The 20,167-nt window shown below is 41.4% G+C and overlaps 4 protein-coding genes across 8 annotated transcripts in view; 2 read left to right on the top strand and 2 right to left on the bottom strand.

The window, feature by feature from the left end:
* megf6b (multiple EGF-like-domains 6b) overlaps nucleotides 1-9,975 on the bottom strand; it is a 63,799-nt gene extending 53,824 nt beyond the window's left edge. For all 4 annotated transcript variants that reach the window (XM_089011203.1, XM_089011205.1, XM_089011204.1 and 1 more), the window contains exons 1-2: nucleotides 9,861-9,975; nucleotides 8,414-8,523 (exon numbers count right to left, since the gene is read on the bottom strand). The gene's annotated coding sequence lies outside the window, so the exon portion shown is untranslated. The remainder of the gene's footprint in view (nucleotides 1-8,413; nucleotides 8,524-9,860) is intronic.
* Nucleotides 174-5,411, top strand: LOC148890414 (aflatoxin B1 aldehyde reductase member 4-like). Its single transcript, XM_089011214.1, has 7 exons — nucleotides 174-594; nucleotides 1,938-2,125; nucleotides 2,214-2,318; nucleotides 2,644-2,740; nucleotides 2,877-2,976; nucleotides 4,406-4,535; nucleotides 4,617-5,411. Exons 1-7 carry the CDS (start codon nucleotides 309-311, stop codon nucleotides 4,776-4,778), a joined length of 1,068 nt encoding a protein of 355 aa, XP_088867340.1. The 5' UTR covers nucleotides 174-308; the 3' UTR covers nucleotides 4,779-5,411.
* Nucleotides 9,976-10,047: 72 nt separating the features above from the next.
* Nucleotides 10,048-14,440, top strand: akr7a3 (aldo-keto reductase family 7, member A3 (aflatoxin aldehyde reductase)). 2 transcript variants are annotated; one of them, XM_089010775.1, is made up of 8 exons: nucleotides 10,048-10,355; nucleotides 11,594-11,781; nucleotides 11,870-11,974; nucleotides 12,298-12,394; nucleotides 12,549-12,644; nucleotides 13,911-13,914; nucleotides 14,067-14,196; nucleotides 14,279-14,440. In XM_089010775.1, the coding sequence occupies exons 1-8, from the start codon at nucleotides 10,064-10,066 to the stop codon at nucleotides 14,438-14,440; spliced, it is 1,074 nt and encodes a 357-aa protein (XP_088866901.1). In that variant the 5' UTR covers nucleotides 10,048-10,063. The 2 variants fall into 2 exon arrangements, with proteins under 2 accessions (XP_088866901.1, XP_088866900.1); XM_089010774.1 differs by lacking the exon at nucleotides 13,911-13,914 and having other exon boundaries at nucleotides 14,279-14,437.
* A 19-nt stretch (nucleotides 14,441-14,459) lies between these two features.
* On the bottom strand, nucleotides 14,460-20,157 carry mrto4 (MRT4 homolog, ribosome maturation factor). The gene is made up of 8 exons (XM_089010777.1): nucleotides 20,094-20,157; nucleotides 19,859-19,917; nucleotides 19,676-19,779; nucleotides 19,446-19,527; nucleotides 19,283-19,350; nucleotides 16,021-16,172; nucleotides 15,863-15,939; nucleotides 14,460-15,088 (listed from the first exon to the last, which is right to left on the bottom strand). The coding sequence occupies exons 1-8, from the start codon at nucleotides 20,119-20,121 to the stop codon at nucleotides 14,945-14,947; spliced, it is 714 nt and encodes a 237-aa protein (XP_088866903.1). The 5' UTR covers nucleotides 20,122-20,157; the 3' UTR covers nucleotides 14,460-14,944.
* Between the last annotated feature and the right edge of the window lie 10 nt (nucleotides 20,158-20,167).

The raw sequence follows: 20,167 nt of genomic DNA, 5'->3' as shown, positions 1-20,167 counted from the left end.
CTCCCCTCGGGGAATCTTGAGAAACGTGTCAGGTAACTTGTGCTCAATTACAAAATAGATTTGACTCCACCTCGACTACAGTGATTTTGAGAATACAACAGCTATCTGTCTGAAGTAAGAGGTGGGGTTACTGACGTCCAAGCATTTCAATAGCGCCCCCTGACGGCGTAAAATGTCCCACCAGAACTTTGCACTTGAGGACCAAGCTATACGTAATAACAGCACGACGCCTCTCGCTGGGCAATTCACCTTTTAGAGCGAAATTGCTGTGTGGCAAGTTTTCTTGTAAAATTTTGTCGAAGAGAAACATGTCGGCGAAGCGACCCGTTACTTTGCTGGGCACTTCATTTTTTAGAGCGAAATCGCTCTGTGGCAAGTTTTCTTGTAAAATTTTGTCGAAGAGAAACATGTCGGCGAAGCGACCTGTTACTTTGCTGGGCACAACGGCCTTTGGAGGCACAGCAGACGCCGAGCAAAGTCAGGAGATGGCCAAAATGTTTCTGGACCGCGGACACAATCAGATCGACACTGCTTTCATGTACGTGGACGGAAAGTCAGAGGCCATCATTGGGGGCATGAACTTCCCCAAAACAGGTCGAGTAAATTACAGCTCGTTTGATTTCACCATTCTTTTGACTATTCCTCCTTCGTATTTTGGAACCGAGGCAAAGTAACGAGCGGTTAGTCCGCCGGCTTCACAGTGCAGTGGTCGTGAGTTCAATACCCGGTCCGGCCTTCTTGTGTGGACTTTGCATGCTCTCCCCAGGTGCCACATTCCATAAACCTGCATGGCAGGCTTATCGAACACTCTAAATTGACAGTTTGGCGATTGGCTGGCAACCAATTCAGGGTGTGCCCTGCCTTGTGACGGAAGACGGCTGGGATAGGCTCACGACTACACTGCCTAACTACTGAACAACACAAACAAAAGCACTTGTGAACTAAAAGGTTTAGATACTATCTTTCTATTAGACAATATGTTTGTACATTTGGATTTTTTTGTAGCATTGTGCACTTTAAACCTTCAGAAAATAATAAAACGGATTATTTTCAGCAAATATCGTATCAGATGAAATCAGTGTTCCCTCTAAACTGCGCGCGTGCGCAATCGCGCACAGCTTGCACATACTCAGCGCACAAGAACATCTATGCAGCGCACATTTTGCAATGTCACTCAATGAGTGACAGGTGTCCAGCCAATAATGCCGAACAATTTACGTACGTGACGCAGCCAATCGGAGCAGAACGGTGCGAATGTGCCCTGCCCATATGCGACGTGATACTGGCGTGAAACTTTTGTATAGCCACACCGTACTCATTAGTGATGGGAATTCCGGCTCTTTTCAGAGAGCCGGTTATTTTAGCTAGGTTCGCTAAAAGGATCCGGCTCTTTTGGCTCCCAAATGGCTCCTCAGTTAGGAACCGGCTCTCTTTGTTCCCCGAATAGATCCGGCTCTAAGAACCGGCTTGCTCGCGAACGACACATCACGAGTACACATCTGATGTTGCTCACCGTGGTCCTCAGTGTGCTCAGGGAGCTTGCGTGTCTGCTCAGACACATGAAAAATTAGAGGGAACATTGGATGAAATGACACGATAAACCCCGATTTGAGATCAAGTGATCCCCTGAGGACCTCCCTGCTATCAGAATCAGAATACCTTTATTCGTCCCGCAATGGGGAAATTTGCAAAATTATTATAACTATTAAATGTAAAATGCAACTGGAGATGGTTAATTCAACATTTCCCTTTGGTCGTAAACACGCTGTTCACATATGTAACCTACAACAGTGTAAAATGTACCTGTACTGTAAAAATATACAGTTCTGTTGATATTTGTAAACTTAATACAGTTGAAAAGAGGCCGCTCGTTCAAACAAAAAGGACTGAATAATTTCTACGTGATTGACACGTGTTCTTTCCTTTTCTTGATCCAGTCAGCATTGCCACCAAGGCAAACCCGTGGGACGGCAAAACATTGAAGCCAGAAAGTGTGCGATCTCAACTGGAGAGCTCTTTGAAAAGACTGCAGACTGACTGCGCGGACCTTTTCTACCTGCACGCCCCTGATCACCTCACTCCAATCGTGGACACCTTGCAGGCTTGCAATGAGCTCCACAAAGAGGCAAAATAATGCTTTTTATTCAGTTAAAACTCATTATGTCCAGTCACCCTGCACCTGATAATGATTTGTTTCAAAATGTGTTGCTCAGGGGAAATTTAAGGAGTTTGGACTGTCCAATTACACATCGTGGGAAGTGGCAGAAATTGTGTGCCTATGCAGGCAGCATAACTGGATTGTTCCCACAGTTTATCAGGTAATTCAATTGGTTTTGCAAATAAAGTAGAAGAGGCAGCATTTCCCTCCCTGATTTTGTCTGTCTTGAATGAAACATTTTTTGTAGTTGCTCCCAAAATGTTTGTTTTTTGTGGTTTTGCATAATCTGCATATAGGGGGCTTGTTGGGTGGACGTGCAAATTAAGCTACGCAATTTAAGCCTGTGGAATTGTATCATCATAAAATTGCATATTTTATACTAACCCGCGATTGTCTGGCAACAATTCAATGTATGCAATTTAACATTGTGCCATGTTATTGTAACAATAAAATGTTTCAAATAAGATCTGACCCGTGATTGACAGGGAATGTACAATGCTACAACCCGACAAGTGGAGACCGAGTTACTGCCATGCTTGAGGTACTTTGGGATGAGGTTCTACGCATACAATCCTCTCGCAGGTGCATTCCTTTTTTTCCTATTTTGCATTATGGTCCAATAAAATGTCTCAACTTTGCACATTTTCTCACTTTTGTAACCCTCAAAAACGTTTTTTTTTTTTGTAATGGAACTAAACTTTTGATTCATTGTCCTTAGGTGGCCTTTTAACTGGCAAATATCACTATGAAGATGAAGACGCACTTCAGCCTGCAGGAAGATTCTTTGGTAGCAATTGGGCTGCAACATACAGAGATAGGTAAATTTTAAGCACTTTGGGGTGTCATCACTCCCAAAAAGTAACTTTTTGAAACTGCCTCCCCACCTCAAATACAGTAAAGTCTCGTTATATCGACATTCCCGGGAGTCGGAAAAAAATAACGATATAACCGGACTATCGATATATCCGATCCTGCGGGCATGTAATTTTCTCCTTGAGTTCATAGAAATAGTATCGTAATAAGCAGTACTATCGATATAACCAGACTTTACCGTATATCTAAATATGTATTGATGTCTATTTGGTAAGGGAGATGTCACATTTTTCTTTTTGGAAAACAAAGAAAAAAGTACTCAAGCGTGGAGCACCAGGTATCAAGTAGTTCTAATGTATACTTGTTTTACAGTCAATGTTTATATTTATCGTACATTGTTTGTAAATATTTTACTGCTAACTATTTTTTAACCATCTGGTAGTTTAAGGAGACCTTCATTTGCACCTTTTTTTCTTTACTAATCTTCCAAACCATTTTCCACACTTCCCTGAATATTTTTGGGGGAAATTGTACGACTAAATCCCTGTGCCAGACCAAGTCACATTTTAAAAATGACTTTACCATAGTTGTAATAAATATAATTTTAAACCTAAAGTGTGTTTAATTCTTGATAGATGGATACACCCATTGCCACTTTAAGAGAAAATACAGTGATACCTCAGCTCACAAACTTAATTGGTTCCCAGAAAGTGTGTGTAAGGCGAAAAGTTCGTCTGCCGAACATTTATTTCCCATAAGAAAACATTAACAATGAGAATAATCGGTTCCCACGTCCCCATAAATCACAATTTAGCATTAAATAACCCTTAAAACTACACAAAATGTACCTTATCTTATGTATAATAAATTTGCTATTGTATTGTAATTAAAGAAATAAACTGTGCTGTATCATAAAGTCATTTTATTTACCTTTGTGATGGTCGTTGATGTAGTTGCCTCTTGATGATACCCGAGTGAAGTTGCCGTGCTTCCTCTGCAATAATACCCTCACTTGCACTGTCCCCTGCTAGCTGCTTTTCATTAATCCACATCAACAGAAGTTTTTCAACCTCTTCTATTGCCTGAGACCGTTGCTTGGAGAACACAAAAACACACATAGCCACACGTAGCAATGGTCGACTTAGCATACTGGTATTGAGATGTTAAGTCACACAAACGCACACCTCGTTCATGTTTTTCCATGATCTCCTTCTTCTGCTCGATCGTAACTTTCTTTTGTGTTCTCCACTTGATAATAAACCACGTCTGCACTCAAAGAAAGGTGGTGACAAAAACTAGTCTGCCAGCCAAGACCATATCCTCGCGAATTTAATGTTCGTAAGGCGAAAAGTTGGTGAGCTAAAGCGTTCGTAAGCTGAGGTATCACTCTATGCGATTCTAATTTGGAATGAATTGACTTCCTCTTGTGTGTAGATACTGGAAGCAGAGTAACTTCCAAGGCCTTGCAGTGGTCCAAAAGTCCTTGGAGGGGGCATACGGCCCGGCACCGCCCACTCTGTTGTCTGCCGCCATCCGCTGGATGTACCACCACTCCCAGCTCAAGGTGCCACGGTCACATGTGGATCAAAACGGCTACAGGTAACGAAGGATGGCATTTGTTCGAACGTGTCTTTGTTGTGTGAAGGCGGACCTTGGGGATGGCGTCATCATCGGCATCTCTTCAGTGGAGCAGCTCAGACAGAATCTGGCTGCCGTGGAGGAAGGTCCTCTGGATGAGAAGGTGGTGAAGGCTTTCGGGGAGGCTTGGAACCTGGTGGCTCACGAGTGTCCCAACTATTTCCGATAGATGACGCAGAATGAAAAATTGGATGTTGGGCTTTTTGGGTAATTTGGAAAATTGTACTTTAATCCATGGGAAGTGTTGCACATTGACCTTCTGTCAATGGATGCACAGTGCCAACTGTTTATTGGTTCCTTGAAGTTCCAACTTCTGCCCTGATCAAACCTATTTGCATGCAAATGAATCAGCCCCCATTTTACCCTCCATCATAATGGGTCAATGCAGAGTGAAGTTTTTGTTATCATGATGATCAAATCCTGCTATTTGCAAAATATTTTATTTACAACACGAGGGTCTCTTATATTGGGCAACGACAGATTTTGCGTTGATTTGTCAAACAAGCATCAATGGTACATACAGTATGCACTCAACATATCAAGCAAGGCCGATTGAAATCAAGTCATGCCACATTTATTTATATAGTTCTTCACCCAGGAGGGCAAGGGAAACAACTCTTAAAACTCCATCTGGGAAAAATGAGAAACCTTTAAAAGGGGTCGCAGATGATGGTTGTATGGTGAGGCAGGTTACTAGTTTCATTTATGCTTATTTCAAGCTTATCGGGAAGAAAAAAAAGTATTTTTGTGATATCTTGGGCTTGTGTAATGGGAATACTTGAAATAAAATGTATTATTATTATTATTAATACGGTTTTCAATATTCCACTGCTTGTGCTTTCTATGATTTAAATGTCTCAAAAAGGGTCTTTTTTAAGAAAGCTAGCCTCTTTAGCTAACTCTGTGACACGAAAGCCGTTCTGTTCAATGATTCAACCCAGGGTTACATTTGTATGCATCCGGCTCCATGCCGATATACATTAAACTATGGCATGTGGTCGCCCTGAGCGCCGGAAAACTGTTCTATGACACCCATATAAAGACCACCCAAGGCTAGACATCGTACCATCGCCTTTGTCCGCACCACTTGACCCGTTTTGCATGTTGTACCTTTGCCGCCACAAAAGGAGGCCAGTTCACATTCAGCATTTTAATGGGAGGACAAACCGGAGGAGCCATTGTCCACCCAACGATAATCACCACCACAAAGCTATTGTCACCATCAATTCACTTCACTTCTTGCATCCACTTTTGACTGACCCCGTTCATCTTGAACCGAGGCCCGTGCCTGAGGACCGAGGCGAATCATGGATGCTTTCATACTCTCAAGTGGAGGAAGTCGCTTTATCAGAGTCAAGAGTTCTTCACTCTTTTTCAGAAGCACATCCAGACATCGAGACAATTGGAGTTGACTCACAAATGGACATGGGTCACCTCAGAGATGTGTGGAAGGAACTGGGAAAGCACTACATAAGCAAGTTTTCTTGATCAGCCCATACGAAAAGGGAAAAAAATCAAGAAAAAAGTAAAGTCATACGACACATGATATCATTTTGTGATGACAAAAAAAAGTTTGATCATGGCGATGGTCCGGTGGTTCGCGCATTGACCTCACAGTGCAGAGGTACCAGGTTGAATTCCAGGTCTGATCTGCCTGTGTGGAGTAAAAACATTGCCAAGGGTCTGACCAGCGTGCAGACCATTGGCATACTATTATATTGGCAGACCGTAACTCCTGAAAATTCTTCAGCGTGACAAGATAGAAAGGCATCTCAAAATGTTTCCAAACGGGGGAAAAAAAATAGTTTGTCTTGTCAAAACAGCCACAATATATGAGGTGATGCATAAAACACAAAACGTCAGGTGAAAAGGACCTGCTGTGGACTAGGAAGCTTTAACGAGGGCTTGCACGTGGTATGCAGGCTATGCACGGTGGATCAGAAGCTATCAAATCCCATCAAAGAACGTTACTTGTTGAAGAATGCACCAAAGTAAGTTAATCTTTCAGATCTGACTTTTTGCTGAACTGGTCGTTCACATTTATGTTTTTTTTTGTTTGTTTTTGTTCAATTTGTGTGTATCAGTGTGTGCCGTCTCCAGATCCAGCTGATAAGTGCTGTTTTATTTATTTATTTAATTATTTATTGTCGCTTTGGGAAATGTCTTTCTGGGATAAGAACAGGATAGTCTGTCTTTCAGTTGGTGTCCTGGCACAGAAAGATATTACATTGCCCAACGGAGTCGGGTCATTTGACATTTGGAGGTCGTGACATAAATCAAACAGGCCTGGTGGTGATTGACAACTCTGGATCGCTCTCAAAGATAAAGCACCTCTTGACCATTGTGACCTTCTGACTGACGATTTCATTCGGAGCCAAGGACCATTACTTCGGACAAAACCGGGCTTTGGCATTTAGCAACCACTGTTGCTTGTGCAGTTGCTAATTAGTCACTTCTACAAGGAGATCCTGAAAAATTGGCGCATCAGACTTGGAACAGAAGACCAGACATTCTGCTATATTCAGCCAGATATTCTGTTCATGGCTGAGGTGAAGTCTGTCCGAGGCGAATTGTGAATTTTTCTACATGTTGAACTTCATAAGCAGCAATCCAGAACTTGATTAAACACATCGGTAGCCTCTCTCACATATCTGAAATCAGGAAATCTGCTAGGTAGACATTACTCCATCTATTTCCGCATGTATAGACGGTGGCTAATGGTGGCAATGGACACCCTCCTTAAGGACTTTGTTGTCATTTTCACTTGAAAGCAGTACTTTTTGTCGCTTTGATACTTCCCCACACTCCATGTATAATAACTAAATACTGAATGAATAAACTTTTAATTGATTGAAATGTATCTTCAACAAACAACATCCGTCAAAATCATTAGTTGGGGAAAGTGAATTTTACTTTTTTTTCAACTGGTGCATTTCGCATTCTCACAGGAAGGCATTCGAGAAAGAAAGTACCGTATTTTCGAGTGTATAAGGCGCAGTGGAGTATAAGGCGCACCCCCAATTAATTATGTATTGTCAAACTTTTTCCATATACAAGGTGCATTAGACTATAAGGCACACCTTTAATGAATGAAAAAAAAACCTTTTTCCCAATATAATGTATTAACATAAATGTTTTCCAAATAGAAGGTACACCACATTATAAGGCACTACATAATAAGACAGGGGTGACACACGACTTCTTCTCCAGGGGGAAATGGAGTCAGTGGCTACTTACAGTAGTTGTGAGATCTGTTGTGGCTCAATATTACTTTACATATTAGGCAAACTTGCGTACAAGGCGCAGGGTCATATATTGAAGAAATCATGACTTTTGGGTGCGCCTTAACCACGGGAAAGTATGGTACACTGTGAAAAAAAAAAATAATAATCACAAAATCCGACTTCAACGGACAGTTAGGACAGCGGGAAAAAAATCATTGGCACTGTCCTACCCACTCTTGAGGACTTGCACACTGCAAGAATCTAAACAAGAGCGCGGAAAAATCCTATTGGACCCACCACCTTTTCCAGCTACTCCCCTCAGGCAGGCGCTACCACTTCATGCACACCAAATCCAGCAGACATTTAAACAGCTTCTTCCCCTAAGCCATTAACTGTCTAAACAGTAACCCAAACAGAACTGTATAGTGCCTCAATTTTTCTTATGATGATACCAGTGCACCGTGTTCTACCGGAGACAAATTTCTTGTGTGTTCTACATACTTGGCAATAAAGATGATTCTGATTCTGAAAATGGATACATTTCACCGCCAAAATATGTTATTGAGGAAACACTACTTACGGTAAAGACAACCGGCTTCTCCTTTAAGTTGAGACCATCCGGAACAGCATTTGTAGACTGTGTGATAATCCTGTCGGTACACTTGTCTGTATGCGGTGTAATACGCCGTCCTGTCAGCGCAAAAAAAACACAAGACAAGTACTCATCAGACATGAAGTGATGTTATCAGTTGTGTTGGATTCTGAGGATCCCATGAAGTCCTCTAATGGCTTGTGTGTTGGAGTTAAACAGCTGAATGAATGGTCAAGAGGTCAGCGGCCACCGCCGTTCTCATAAACAAAGGTTTCATTGGTCACGTGTGTGCTCGTGACCCCCGGACAGTGGCAGGTCACTACTGAATGGTCTTTGGAGGAGGATTTGTGTGTCGACTACATGACGTTTAAATTAAGACACAAGATAGCTAATGACTCTGCTGTTTGTACAAAGTGAAAGCAGTTGGTTACCATTTCATTTGATTGGTTTTCAAAGAAATATTGTACTTACTGTATTTAGGGCTTCACTCCATGTCATAATGCATTTTTTTCTCACAAAAGTTGCTTTGAACTTCAATTTGTTTAAAAAAAAAATGGTGTGGATGATTGAATTAAATATTTTGAGTCACAGATCGTACCACTCAAAATTACAATGATGAGTCCAAGGTTACGCTATTTCCTCATGTGTCCAAAATCTATAGGTGAGTTTCCAGAGATATACCAAATATGAACGAAAGGACTGTAACGTGCATGCAAGGAGGTTGGGTGGCAATTCGCAAATAAATACATCCCTTGCTTCCACCTGGAGGTCATTGGGCATTTTATCTTGTATTTGTTCATTAAAGATCAGCATTTTGTACTTATCACAACATTGTTGCTTCAAATCAAAATGGCCGACTATCATATAGTGAATTAACACTTAATATATTTTGATCGTACCATAGAAAATGTAAAACTGTTCGGAAAAAAATGTTTAACACCTGCGAGAAGGTTCGATGCATCCCAAATTACCTCAAGCATGGTCGCAATTTTGCCGCAAATTATCCGGCTGTAGCGTTGTCTATTCCCTCTGAAATACAAGTCTTAGGTTATTTGAACCCTTCCATTATTTATTTACTTTAGCACATTATGTCAACGTTTGGGAGAGAGTTAGACTAAGCCCTGTTTTAATATTACAAGCCGTTATCCAAAAAGTGACAAGAAACACATGCACTCAACGGTAAAAGGCGGAAGATTCTGCCGAAACAGGAGAAGGCTCGCCACCTTGTGGCCAAATAAAAAAGGCAACACTAGCACAGTTAAGCCCATCAAAGGATTTTCAGTACATATGTATTTTATTTTTAAAAAGTTTCCCTTCCCGAATCCGCCTTGGTTTTTTTTCGCGGAAATTATAAATCAATCGTTTATTTGCATTTTTTTAAGAATGATATACATTTTCGTTACAAGTTGGTATGGAGAGATTTTAGATAGCTTACCTCGCCTCGAGGAATCCTGAGAAACGTGTCAGGTAACTTGTGCTCAATTACAAAATAGATTTGACTCCACCTAGACTACAGTGATTTTGAGAATACAACAGCTATCTGTCTGAAGTAAGAGGTGTGGTTACTGACGTCCAAGCATTTCAATAGCGCCCCCTGACGGCGTGAAATGTCCCACCAGAACTTTGCACTTGAGTACCATGCTACACGTAATAACAGCGCGACGCCTCTCGCTGGGCAATTCACTTTTTAGAGCGAAATCGCTGTGTGGCAAGTTTTCTTGTAAAATTTTGTCGAAGAGAAACATGTCGGCGAAGCGACCTGTTACTTTGCTGGGCACAATGGCCTTTGGAGGCAAAGCAGACGCCGAGCAAAGTCAGGAGATGGCCAAAATTTTTCTGGACCGCGGACACAATCAGATCGACACTGCTTTCATGTACGTGGACGGAAAGTCAGAGGCCATCATTGGGGGCATGAACCTCCCCAAAACAGGTCGAGTAAATTACAGCAAGTTTGATTTCACCATTCTTTTGACTATTCCTCCTTCGTATTTTGGAACCGCGGCAAAGTAACGAGCGGTTAGTCCGCCGGCTTCACCGTGCAGTGGTCGTGAGTTCAATACCCGGTCCGGCCTTCTTGTGTGGACTTTGCATGCTCTCCCCAGGTGCCACATTCAATAAACATGCATGACAGGCTTATCGAACACTCTAAAATTGACAGTTTGGCGATTGGCTGGCAACCAATTAAGGGTGTCACGACTACACTGCCTAACTACTGAACAACACAAACAAAAGCACTTGTGAACTAAAAGGTTTAGATACTATCTTTCTATTCGACAATATTTGGAAATTTTGGTACATTTGGAAATTTTTTGTAGCATTGTGGACATTAAACCTTCAGAAAATAATAAAACGGATCATTTTCAGCAAATATCGTATCAGGTGAAATCAGTGTTCCCTCTAAGCTGCGCGCGTGCGCAATCAGGCACAGCTTGCACATACCGCACAAGAACATCTATGCAGCGCACATTTTGCAATGTCACTCAATGAGTGACAGGTGTCCAGCCAAGAATGCCGAACAATTTACGTACGTGACGCAGCCAATCGGAGCAGAACGGTGCGAATGTGCCCTGCCCATATGCGCCGTGATACTGGCGTGAAACTGTTGTATCGCCACACCGTACTCATTAGTGATGGGAATTACGGTTCTTTTCAGAGAGCCAGTTATTTTAGCTCGGCTCACTAAAAGAATCCGGCTCTTTTGGCTACCAAATGGTTCCTCAGTTAGGAACCGGCTCTCTTTGTTCACTTCAGAGATCCGGCTTACTCGTGAACGACACATCACGAGTACACATCTGATGTTGCTCACCGTGGTCCTCAGTGTGCTCAGGGAGCTTGCGTGTCTGCTCAGACACATGAAAAATTAGAGGGAACATTGGATGAAATGACACGATAAACCCCGATTTGAGATCAAGTGATCCCCTGAGGACCCCCCTTCTATTAAATGTAAAATGCAACTGGAGATGGCTAATTCAACATTTCCCTTTGGTCGTAAACACGCTGTTCACATATGTAACCTACAACAGTGTAAAAAGTACCTGTACTGTAAAATATACAGTTCTGTTGATATTTGTAAACGTAATACAGTTGAAAAGATGCCGCTCATTCAAACAAAAAGGACTGAATAATTTCTACGTGATTGACACGTGTTCTTTCCTTTTCTTGATCCAGTCAGCATTGCCACCAAGGCAAACCCGTGGGACGGCAAAACATTGAAGCCAGAAAGTGTGCGATCTCAACTGGAGAGCTCTTTGAAAAGACTGCAGACTGACTGCGCGGACCTTTTCTACCTGCACGCCCCTGATCACCTCACTCCAATCGTGGACACCTTGCAGGCTTGCAATGAGCTCCACAAAGAGGCAAAATAATGCTTTTTATTTGGTTAAAACTCATTATGTCCAGTCACCCTGCACCTGATAATGATTTGTTTCAAAATGTGTTGCTCAGGGGAAATTTAAGGAGTTTGGACTGTCCAATTACGCATCGTGGGAAGTGGCAGAAATTGTGTGCCTATGCAGGCAGCATAACTGGATTGTTCCCACTGTTTATCAGGTAATTCAATTGGTTTTGCAAATAAAGTAGAAGAGGCAGCATTTCCCTCCCTGATTTTGTCTGTCTTGAATGCAACATTTTTTGTCGTTGCTCCCAAAATGTTTTTTTTTTGGTTTAGCATAATCTGCATATATGAGGCTTGTTGGGTGGACGTGCAAATTAAGCTACGTAATTTAAACCTGTGGAATTGTATCATCATAAAATTGCATATTTTATACTAACCCGCGATTGTCTGGCAACAATTCAATGTATGCAATTTAACATCGTGCCATGTTATTTTAACAATAAAATGGTTCAAATAAGATCTGGCCCGTGATTGACAGGGAATGTACAATGCTACAACCCGACAAGTGGAGACCGAGTTACTGCCATGCTTGAGGTACTTTGGGATGAGGTTCTACGCATACAATCCTCTCGCAGGTGCATTCCTTTTTTTACCCATTTCGCATTATGGTCCAATAAAATGTCTCAACTTTGCACATTTTCTCACTTTTGTAACCCTCAAAAACGTTTTTTTTTTCTCAGAAATGACTGAAGATATAATGGAACTAAACTTTTGATTCATTGTCCTTAGGTGGCCTTTTAACTGGCAAATATCACTATGAAGATAAAGACACACTTCAGCCTGCAGGAAGATTCTTTGGTAACAATTGGGCTGCAGCATACCGAGGTAAATTTTAAGCACTTTGGGGTGTCATCACTCCCAAAAAGTAACTTTTTAAAACTGCCTCCCCACCTCAAATACAGTCAAGTCTCGTTATATCGATATTCTCGGGAGTCGGAAAAAATATCTATATAACCGGACTATCGATATATCCGATCCTGCGGGCATGTAATTTTCTCCTTGAGTTCATAGAAATAGTATCGTAATAAGCAGTACTATCGATATAACCAGACTTTACCGTATATCTAAATATGTATTGATGTCTATTTGGTAAGGGAGATGTCACATTTTTTTCTTGGGAAAACAAAGAAAAAAAGTACTCAAGTGTGGAGCACCAGGTATCAAGTAATTCTAATGTATACTTGTTTTACCGTCAATGTTTACATTTATCGTATATTGTTTGTAAATATTTTACTGCTAACTATTTTTTAACCATCTGGTCGTTTAAGGAGACCTTCATTTGCACCTTTTTTTCTTTACTAATCTTCCAAACCATTTTCCACACTTCCCTGAATATTTTTGGGGGAAATTGTACGACTAAATCCCTGTGCCAGACCAAGTCACATTTTAAAAATGACATTACCATAGTTGTAATAAATGTATTTTTAAACCTAAAGTGTGTTTATTTCTTGATAGATGGATACACCCGTTGCCACTTTAAGAGAAAATACAGTGATACCTCAGCTCACAAACTTAATTGGTTCCCAGAAAGTGTGTGTAAGGCGAAAAGGTCGTCTGCCGAACATTTATTTCCCATAAGAAAACATTAACAATGAGAATAATCCGTTCCCACGTCCCCATAAATCACAATTTAGCATTAAATAAGCCTTAAAACTACACAAAATATACCTTATCTTATGTATAATAAATGTGCTATTGTATTGTAATTAACGAAAAACTGTGCTGTATCATAAAGTCATTTACCTTTGTGATGGTCGTTGACGTAGTTGCCTCTTGATGATACCCGAGTGAAGTTGCCGTGCTTCCTCTGCAATAATACCCTCACTTGCACTGTCCCCTGCTAGCTGCTTTTCATTAATCCACATCAACAGAAGTTTTTCAACCTCTTCTATTGCCTGAGACCGTTGCTTAGACAACACAGAAATACCCTTAGCCACACGTAGCAATGGTCGACTTAGCATACTGGTATTGGGATGTTAAGTCACACAAACGCACACCTCGTTCATGTTTTTCCATGATCTCCTTCTTCTGCTCGATCGTAACTTTCTTTTGTGTCCTCCACTCGATAATAAACCACGTCTGCACTCAAAGAAAGGTGGTGACAAAAACTAGTCTGCCAGCCAAGACCATATCCTCGCGAATGTAATGTTCGTAAGGCGAAAAGTTGGTGAGCTAAAGCGTTCGTAAGCTGAGGTATCACTCTATGCGATTCTAATTTGGAATGAATTGACTTCCTCTTGTGTGTAGATACTGGAAGCAGAGTCACTTCCAAGGCCTTGCACTGGTCCAAAAGTCCTTGGAGGGGGCATACGGCCCGGCACCGCCCACTCTGTTGTCTGCCGCCATCCGCTGGATGTACCACCACTCCCAGCTCAAGGTGCCACGGTCACATGTGGATCAAAACGGCTACAGGTAACGAAGGATGGCATTTGTTTACAACGTGTCTTTGTTGTGTGAAGGGGGACCTTGGGGATGGCGTCATCATCGGAATCTCTTCAGTGGAGCAGCTCAGACAGAATCTGGCTGCCGTGGAGGAAGGTCCTCTGGCTGAGAAGGTGGTGAAGGCTTTCGGGGAGGCTTGGAACCTGGTGGCTCACGAGTGTCCCAACTATTTCCGATAGATGACGCAGAATGAAAAATTGGATGTTGGGCTTTTTGGGTAATTTGGAAAATTGTACTTTAATCCATGGGAAGTGTTGCACATTGACCTTCTGTCAATGGATGCACAGTGCCAACTGTTAATTGGGTCCTTGAAGTTCCAACTTCTGCCCTGATCAAACCTATTTGGTTTCGCACACCCATTTTAACGAATTATGTTGAGGAATAAATTGTACAGCACACACACAGGTATTTTTTTTCTAAAATCAATGACACTTCATTTTCTGATTTTCACTGTGAATTACTTGCTTAGTTGGTACATGTAATTCTTAACATGTCTCCCACCAAATAAGCAATCTTCTGAGCAATATTTTGGACCAGAGTTAAAGTTAACTTGAAATATGTCAGTCTATGTATTTTGGGATGGGGGGGCTGAGGACCGTGGGTTCCCAGATGCTTTCAAAATCCTGATGCGAGGTTTAAAAATAAGATGAAGAAACAAACAAAAACCTGCATGCAGTCTTATTTCAGTCTCCATCCTCTTCCTCTCCCTCATCATTGTCCTGCATTGGCTCTTCCTCATTGTCCAAGATCTCAAACGCGCCCGTTTCGGAGCTCCACATGCATTTGATCGTCACTCGAAACTCTGCCATTTCGATGCCCAACAATTTCTGTGAACAAAAACAACACATTTTTAAGGCATTTCTAAAAATAAATGGAAATCCTGCCAGGAACTCACCAGAATACAGGCACTTACAGTGGCTTGCAAAACTACTCAATCCATTGAACGTTTTGATATACACATGTAAGAAAATAACAGATCTTTCCACAAATGTTCAGCAGGTGTGACATAATTGTGAAGTGGAATTAAAATCGTATTTTTTTTTTCTTAGAAATAAAACATTTTTGCAAAGCATTGTATTTGTTTGGAAGCATATATGTCTGGGAGTATTACTGTACAGTACGCTCTATTGGAATGTGTACAAACACAGTTGAAGTCGTGCAAAGTTGAACTACAGCATGAGTAATCTTGTTGTTCCCACTCCTTCCACTAATTGACCTTTGGTCCACAAGTACTTAGGAAAACAATTCCTCATTCTGTATTTTGTATTTCAACTTGAACTGGGTTTGACAAACAACTTGCCACAACCATTTGGCCTTTTTTGAACTCATTTTCCACATATTATAAAATTTGCTGCCACAAACTCAAATTGCAGCTCTCAACTGAGCACAACAAATCGACCGAGCAACTGCTCGTGTCTTGAAAAACACGAGCTTTGGGTCACTTGCTTGTCACGGTATCACATATTTTATCATGTATTTTAACCATTATTTACAAGTGATCAATTTATTAGCATTATTCAAGCAATTAACATGCAATACGTATATTACTATTGTTTTTTGGTCTTGAATTAAAAAAAAACTATGTTCTTTGATTAACTCACCAAAATACGAGCCTGTTCAGGAGTGAGGACATCGCCGGCCTTGCAGACAGCGTAGTCCTTTAATAGTGTGACCACGCCTTGAAAAATAAAAGCATATAGTTTTAAAAATGCCATAATCAATCAGACCGTATTATTTTTCTCCATGTTCCGATGTGTACCCTTCTTGAGCGTAGTGGGGAGGCCCAGCTGCCTCAGCTGAGGCTCCATGGAGTGAGTAAACTGCTCCAAAGGACCCTCATTCAGGTTTACGTCCGTCTGAGCCCGATTTCCTGATCGTGCATAATCCATCTCTTTGTAATGGCTGAAATACCTGTGAGAAAAAAAAGTCAGCCATGATTACGACTATTCACTTGAACATATTTTGTCCTCATTTATCTATAAAGTCTCGTTATATCGATATCGGTTATATCGATAGTACCGCTTATTACGATACTATTTTCATTTCCCTTGCACATTTCTAGTCTTTTTATGTATAATTAGTACCGTTTAGTACGATATCCGGTTATTATGATAATCCGGTTATTACGGTGCTCCTTTTCATCCCCCGCCGGCCATTTTTGTTGTTTATATCGATATATCCGTCGCGCCATTGGTCAACTTGGTCACGTGTCTTGTTACGTGAGCCGCCATCGGTCGCGCCATTGGTCGACTTGGTCACATGAGCCGCCATCGGTCGCGCTATTGGTCGACTTGGCCGTGTGACTTTGTCACGTGACACGCCATCGGTCGCGCCATTGGTCAACTTGGTCACGTGTCTTGGTTACGTGTCACGCCATCAGTCGCGCCATTGGTCGACTTGGTCAGGTGACTTGGTTACGTGCCCAGCACCCGTGTAGCAGAGCCATTTTCATTTTCAGACGCTAGCTCGTGTGTAGCAGACGAGATTGAAGTGTTTGTGTTAAAAGGTAAAAATGGGAAGCAGAAGAAGATTGATGACTTTTTTAAATTGTATACATAATACAGTAAGATGTAAGCGTTGCAGTTTCCCTGTTGTGTTATGTACATGCCCACTGTACTGTATATGAATGCAATCCAAGAATGAAGTCCAAGATGGCGCCCGAGTAGGCAGCCTCAGCAAGTGCTCTCATGAGCCTTGCTTTTTTGGGTTGTTTTTGTCTTGTTTTGTGTTTTCTTTTGTCACTTTGTGTTGTTGTGCATCGTGTGGAACGGATACAGATTGTTTTTCAGCATTTTTGACCACGACATTCATCAAGGAGGAGACTGTGCTGAGCGGTTGCTTTTCGGCAGCATGAATATGCCAGTACTGTTTTTGAATGGGAGGAATGTCGGAGCCATTCGACTGCCATCGCTGGACACCAAAGGGGCCATTGTGCTTTTTTGCGCCTGTAATGGGCAGCATCTTCACAGCCCCGCTTTGTTTAGCGGAAAGGTCAGTGCCGTTGGACGGTCTGCGGCTGGATGGATGCATGGCTTGAGGAACCCGCAATAAGAAGAAAGGAGCGTCAGCGCAGAGCGCCGATGCGTATGTGGAACTGTTGCGGCTTGGAATTGAAGCAGATTTATGTGGAACAGGAGATGTGACACTCTTTTCGTCAATGGATGCTACAGCTGCGTGTTTGCTTTCAACATTTAGCTTGTAGTCGACGTGCACATTCCACCATGATGTCCCTGATCCACTGGTGGAAAGACGCTTTGATCCTCTCCTCTTTCATCTAGAACTGTTTCATGTCATCACAAAGAGGGTACAGCAAGTCCTGAAGAATGAATGTCTCTCTGTGTCTTTGTTTTGTCATATTGTCTCTATGCTGTCATATTATTTGTTATTTAGTTTTTTTTTTGTTCTTTTGACTTCAAGACGGCGCCGCGAGAGTGGCTGCCTTTCCAGCAGCTCATGTATTTCGTTTTTCTACTTTCATTCCTTTCATCACTTTGCAGCTGTGAAATGTAAATTTCTCCACTGTGAGACTAATAAAGGCATATCCAATCCAATCCAATCGTTTTTTGCAACAATGTTTCTTGTTTTGTCTGCTGAAGCGCGATGATTTTGAAAATTATTAACATTCCATACTGTGTATTAAAGGACAGCCGAAGTCACTTTTTATTCAAATGCAAAGAAAAATGACTTCACGCCAAGACGTCTTGCATTGCTTGTGAATCCAAACAATGGCTTCAGATTCGGATAATATGCTTTCTTGTTACACATCCAGTTATGAATGTTTCAAATACACTGTAGTTCTGAAGGTTAAAGCATACATGTTTACAATCATTAAAGAATTATATGTGCCATTTTGAGGCAACATTGACCCCAAAAAAAGGGAGCTAATGGCCAGCTCCGTTTCTTATATGGCGCTTGGCTGCCCTCTTTTGGCGGCTTTTGTTTAATGCAGTTCGGCGCAGGATCGGATATATCGATAGTCCCGGTTATATCGATATTTTTTCGTACTCCCTTGAATATCGATATAACGAGACTTTACTGTAGTTGTTTTTTTACAGTTAAATGAGTAATTATGCATCAGAGCTTGGTAGTACAGTGGCACCTTGGCTTACGAACTTAATTGGTTCCCAGACAGAGTGTGTAAGGCTAAAAGTGTGTATTCCAAAAAATAATTTCCCATAGAGAACCATTGAAATGAGAATAATCCATTCCCGGGTCCCCATAAAGCATACTTTTCTACTTTCTAATTTTCTAAGCCTTAAAACTACACAAAATATACCTTATTTCATGTATAATAAATGTGCTATAGTATTATGATTGAAGAAATAAACGGTACTGTACAATAAAGTCATTTTATTTAACTTTGTGACGGTCGTTAATGGCTTGATGGAATCGAGTGTCCGGTTTACTCAGCATTAAACACTTGATGAGAACCATAGGCTTCTTTCACCATTTTGTGGAGCCTGATTGATGGGATATTTTAACTGTATTCTATCCATTTTCTCACTATTCTCACACTTGTTTTTTTTTTGTTTCAAGCTCTGCCATCTCCCTTTCGTGTGTGTGTGTTTTCTCACTCACTCTCTGTCTGCCTGTCTCTTTAATGTTTATCCCCCCCACTGCTGGGTTCTTGACCAATCACGTGGCTTTAACCGAAGACGCCATTGTGTTTTTTGGAGAAAGGCCTCACTCTCTGTCTGTAACCCCATCCACCACTGCTGCGTTCTTGACCAATCACGTGACTTTAACCGAAGACTGGGGGCGGGGAATTGAGGACAACAACAGTGGCCACCATTTTCTTGTCAGGAGAATGGGTTCGTTCGCAAACGACGCATCACTCATTGTGGCAGCTCCGTGTGTATCCCGAAAAATAGTTCGTATGCCAGGGTAAAATTTTCATAAATGTAACATTCGTCAACCGAAAAGTTTGTAAGCCGAGAATTACGGAAACCGAGGTTTCACTGTAGTATAACAACTTAAAAAATAAGGATATTTAATGAATACCAGATAGCGTGTTGACTTACTCTTGCACCTCCTCCTTGGTTTTATTTGTGAAAACCACTCCCACCTCACCTCGAAGATGCTTACTGACCTGCAAAGAACATAATACAAGGTCGCAAGCATCATTTTCAATGGTCAGTCAACAATTGGAATGTTTCAATTATCATTTCGACTGCTGATTCATACCTGGCATAAATTGTCCCTGTATTCATCTGTTTCTCCTTTCCCAATAGCAACCATCATTACTTTGTTTTTCCCGAAAAAAAATCTGTTGGGGACGAGGGAAAATAATGTCACGTTTAAGATTTAAATAAAGAGGATTAGGAAACGTATTCTTAATATGGACACATATATGCCGTTGAAAAAAAAAGTATTTCGTTTATTCGTTCACGTTCTTCTCACATTACTTGGCATACCTGCTGTGTTTCCATGCCGTCCTGATGTCTTTCAGTTTATTATTCCTCATGTTAGCCACAGAGAAGATGAACAAATATTTGTAGGTGTCGACACATTTACGCAGCTAGAAGGTAAAATGAGTTGTTACTCAAGACACAGCAGCGAACATGTAGAGCAGCATGGATCGTTGTGCAAACCTTTACCTCCTCTATTAGTTTCTGTTTGGACTCGAGTCCCTTCTTGGCTGTTTTCGTCAAAGAAACTAAGGGAAAATCAAGAGAATGTCATTGAGAAAATCAGAAGAAACACTACTTGCACCACTAGTCTACATGAGCATGCTAAATTCCCATATATTCACATTGGCCGCATCAATGGCTCATCTTACATAAATGGCGAGGCAAGCTTATATATTTAAAGGCAAACATTGTATTTTCTTACTTTTCTTGTCTCTCTTCGACTTAGGCATGGTTGCTACCCGGGACGTGCACGTGAAGTAAAAGGACCCCAAATGT

This window comes from Hippocampus bargibanti, linkage group LG12 (assembly GCF_051943395.1).
Source record: "Hippocampus bargibanti isolate YZ-2025 linkage group LG12, ASM5194339v1, whole genome shotgun sequence".
Lineage (NCBI taxonomy): Eukaryota > Metazoa > Chordata > Actinopteri > Syngnathiformes > Syngnathidae > Hippocampus > Hippocampus bargibanti.
Note: the sequence above shows the minus strand (reverse complement) of the source record. Positions and strands in the feature narration are given on the sequence as shown.

What these genes read in the sequence shown, in the direction of transcription:
- akr7a3 (XM_089010775.1), top strand. Translation starts at nt 10,064, where the DNA reads ATGCTACACGTAATAACAGCGCGACGCCTCTCGCTGGGCAATTCACTT. An exon ending in GCAATGAGCTCCACAAAGAG is followed by an intron (nt 11,782 to 11,869) that starts GCAAAATAATGC and finishes TGTGTTGCTCAG; the next exon opens with GGGAAATTTAAGGAGTTTGG. An exon ending in CGCATACAATCCTCTCGCAG is followed by an intron (nt 12,395 to 12,548) that starts GTGCATTCCTTT and finishes CATTGTCCTTAG; the next exon opens with GTGGCCTTTTAACTGGCAAA.
- LOC148890414 (XM_089011214.1), top strand. Translation starts at nt 309, where the DNA reads ATGTCGGCGAAGCGACCCGTTACTTTGCTGGGCACTTCATTTTTTAGA. An exon ending in GCAATGAGCTCCACAAAGAG is followed by an intron (nt 2,126 to 2,213) that starts GCAAAATAATGC and finishes TGTGTTGCTCAG; the next exon opens with GGGAAATTTAAGGAGTTTGG. An exon ending in ACCACCACTCCCAGCTCAAG is followed by an intron (nt 4,536 to 4,616) that starts GTGCCACGGTCA and finishes TGTTGTGTGAAG; the next exon opens with GCGGACCTTGGGGATGGCGT.
- mrto4 (XM_089010777.1), bottom strand. Translation starts at nt 20,121, where the DNA reads ATGCCTAAGTCGAAGAGAGACAAGAAAA. An exon ending in ACAGGGACAATTTATGCCAG is followed by an intron (nt 19,351 to 19,445) that starts GTATGAATCAGC and finishes TGTTCTTTGCAG; the next exon opens with GTCAGTAAGCATCTTCGAGG. An exon ending in CCCCACTACGCTCAAGAAGG is followed by an intron (nt 15,940 to 16,020) that starts GTACACATCGGA and finishes TTATTTTTCAAG; the next exon opens with GCGTGGTCACACTATTAAAG.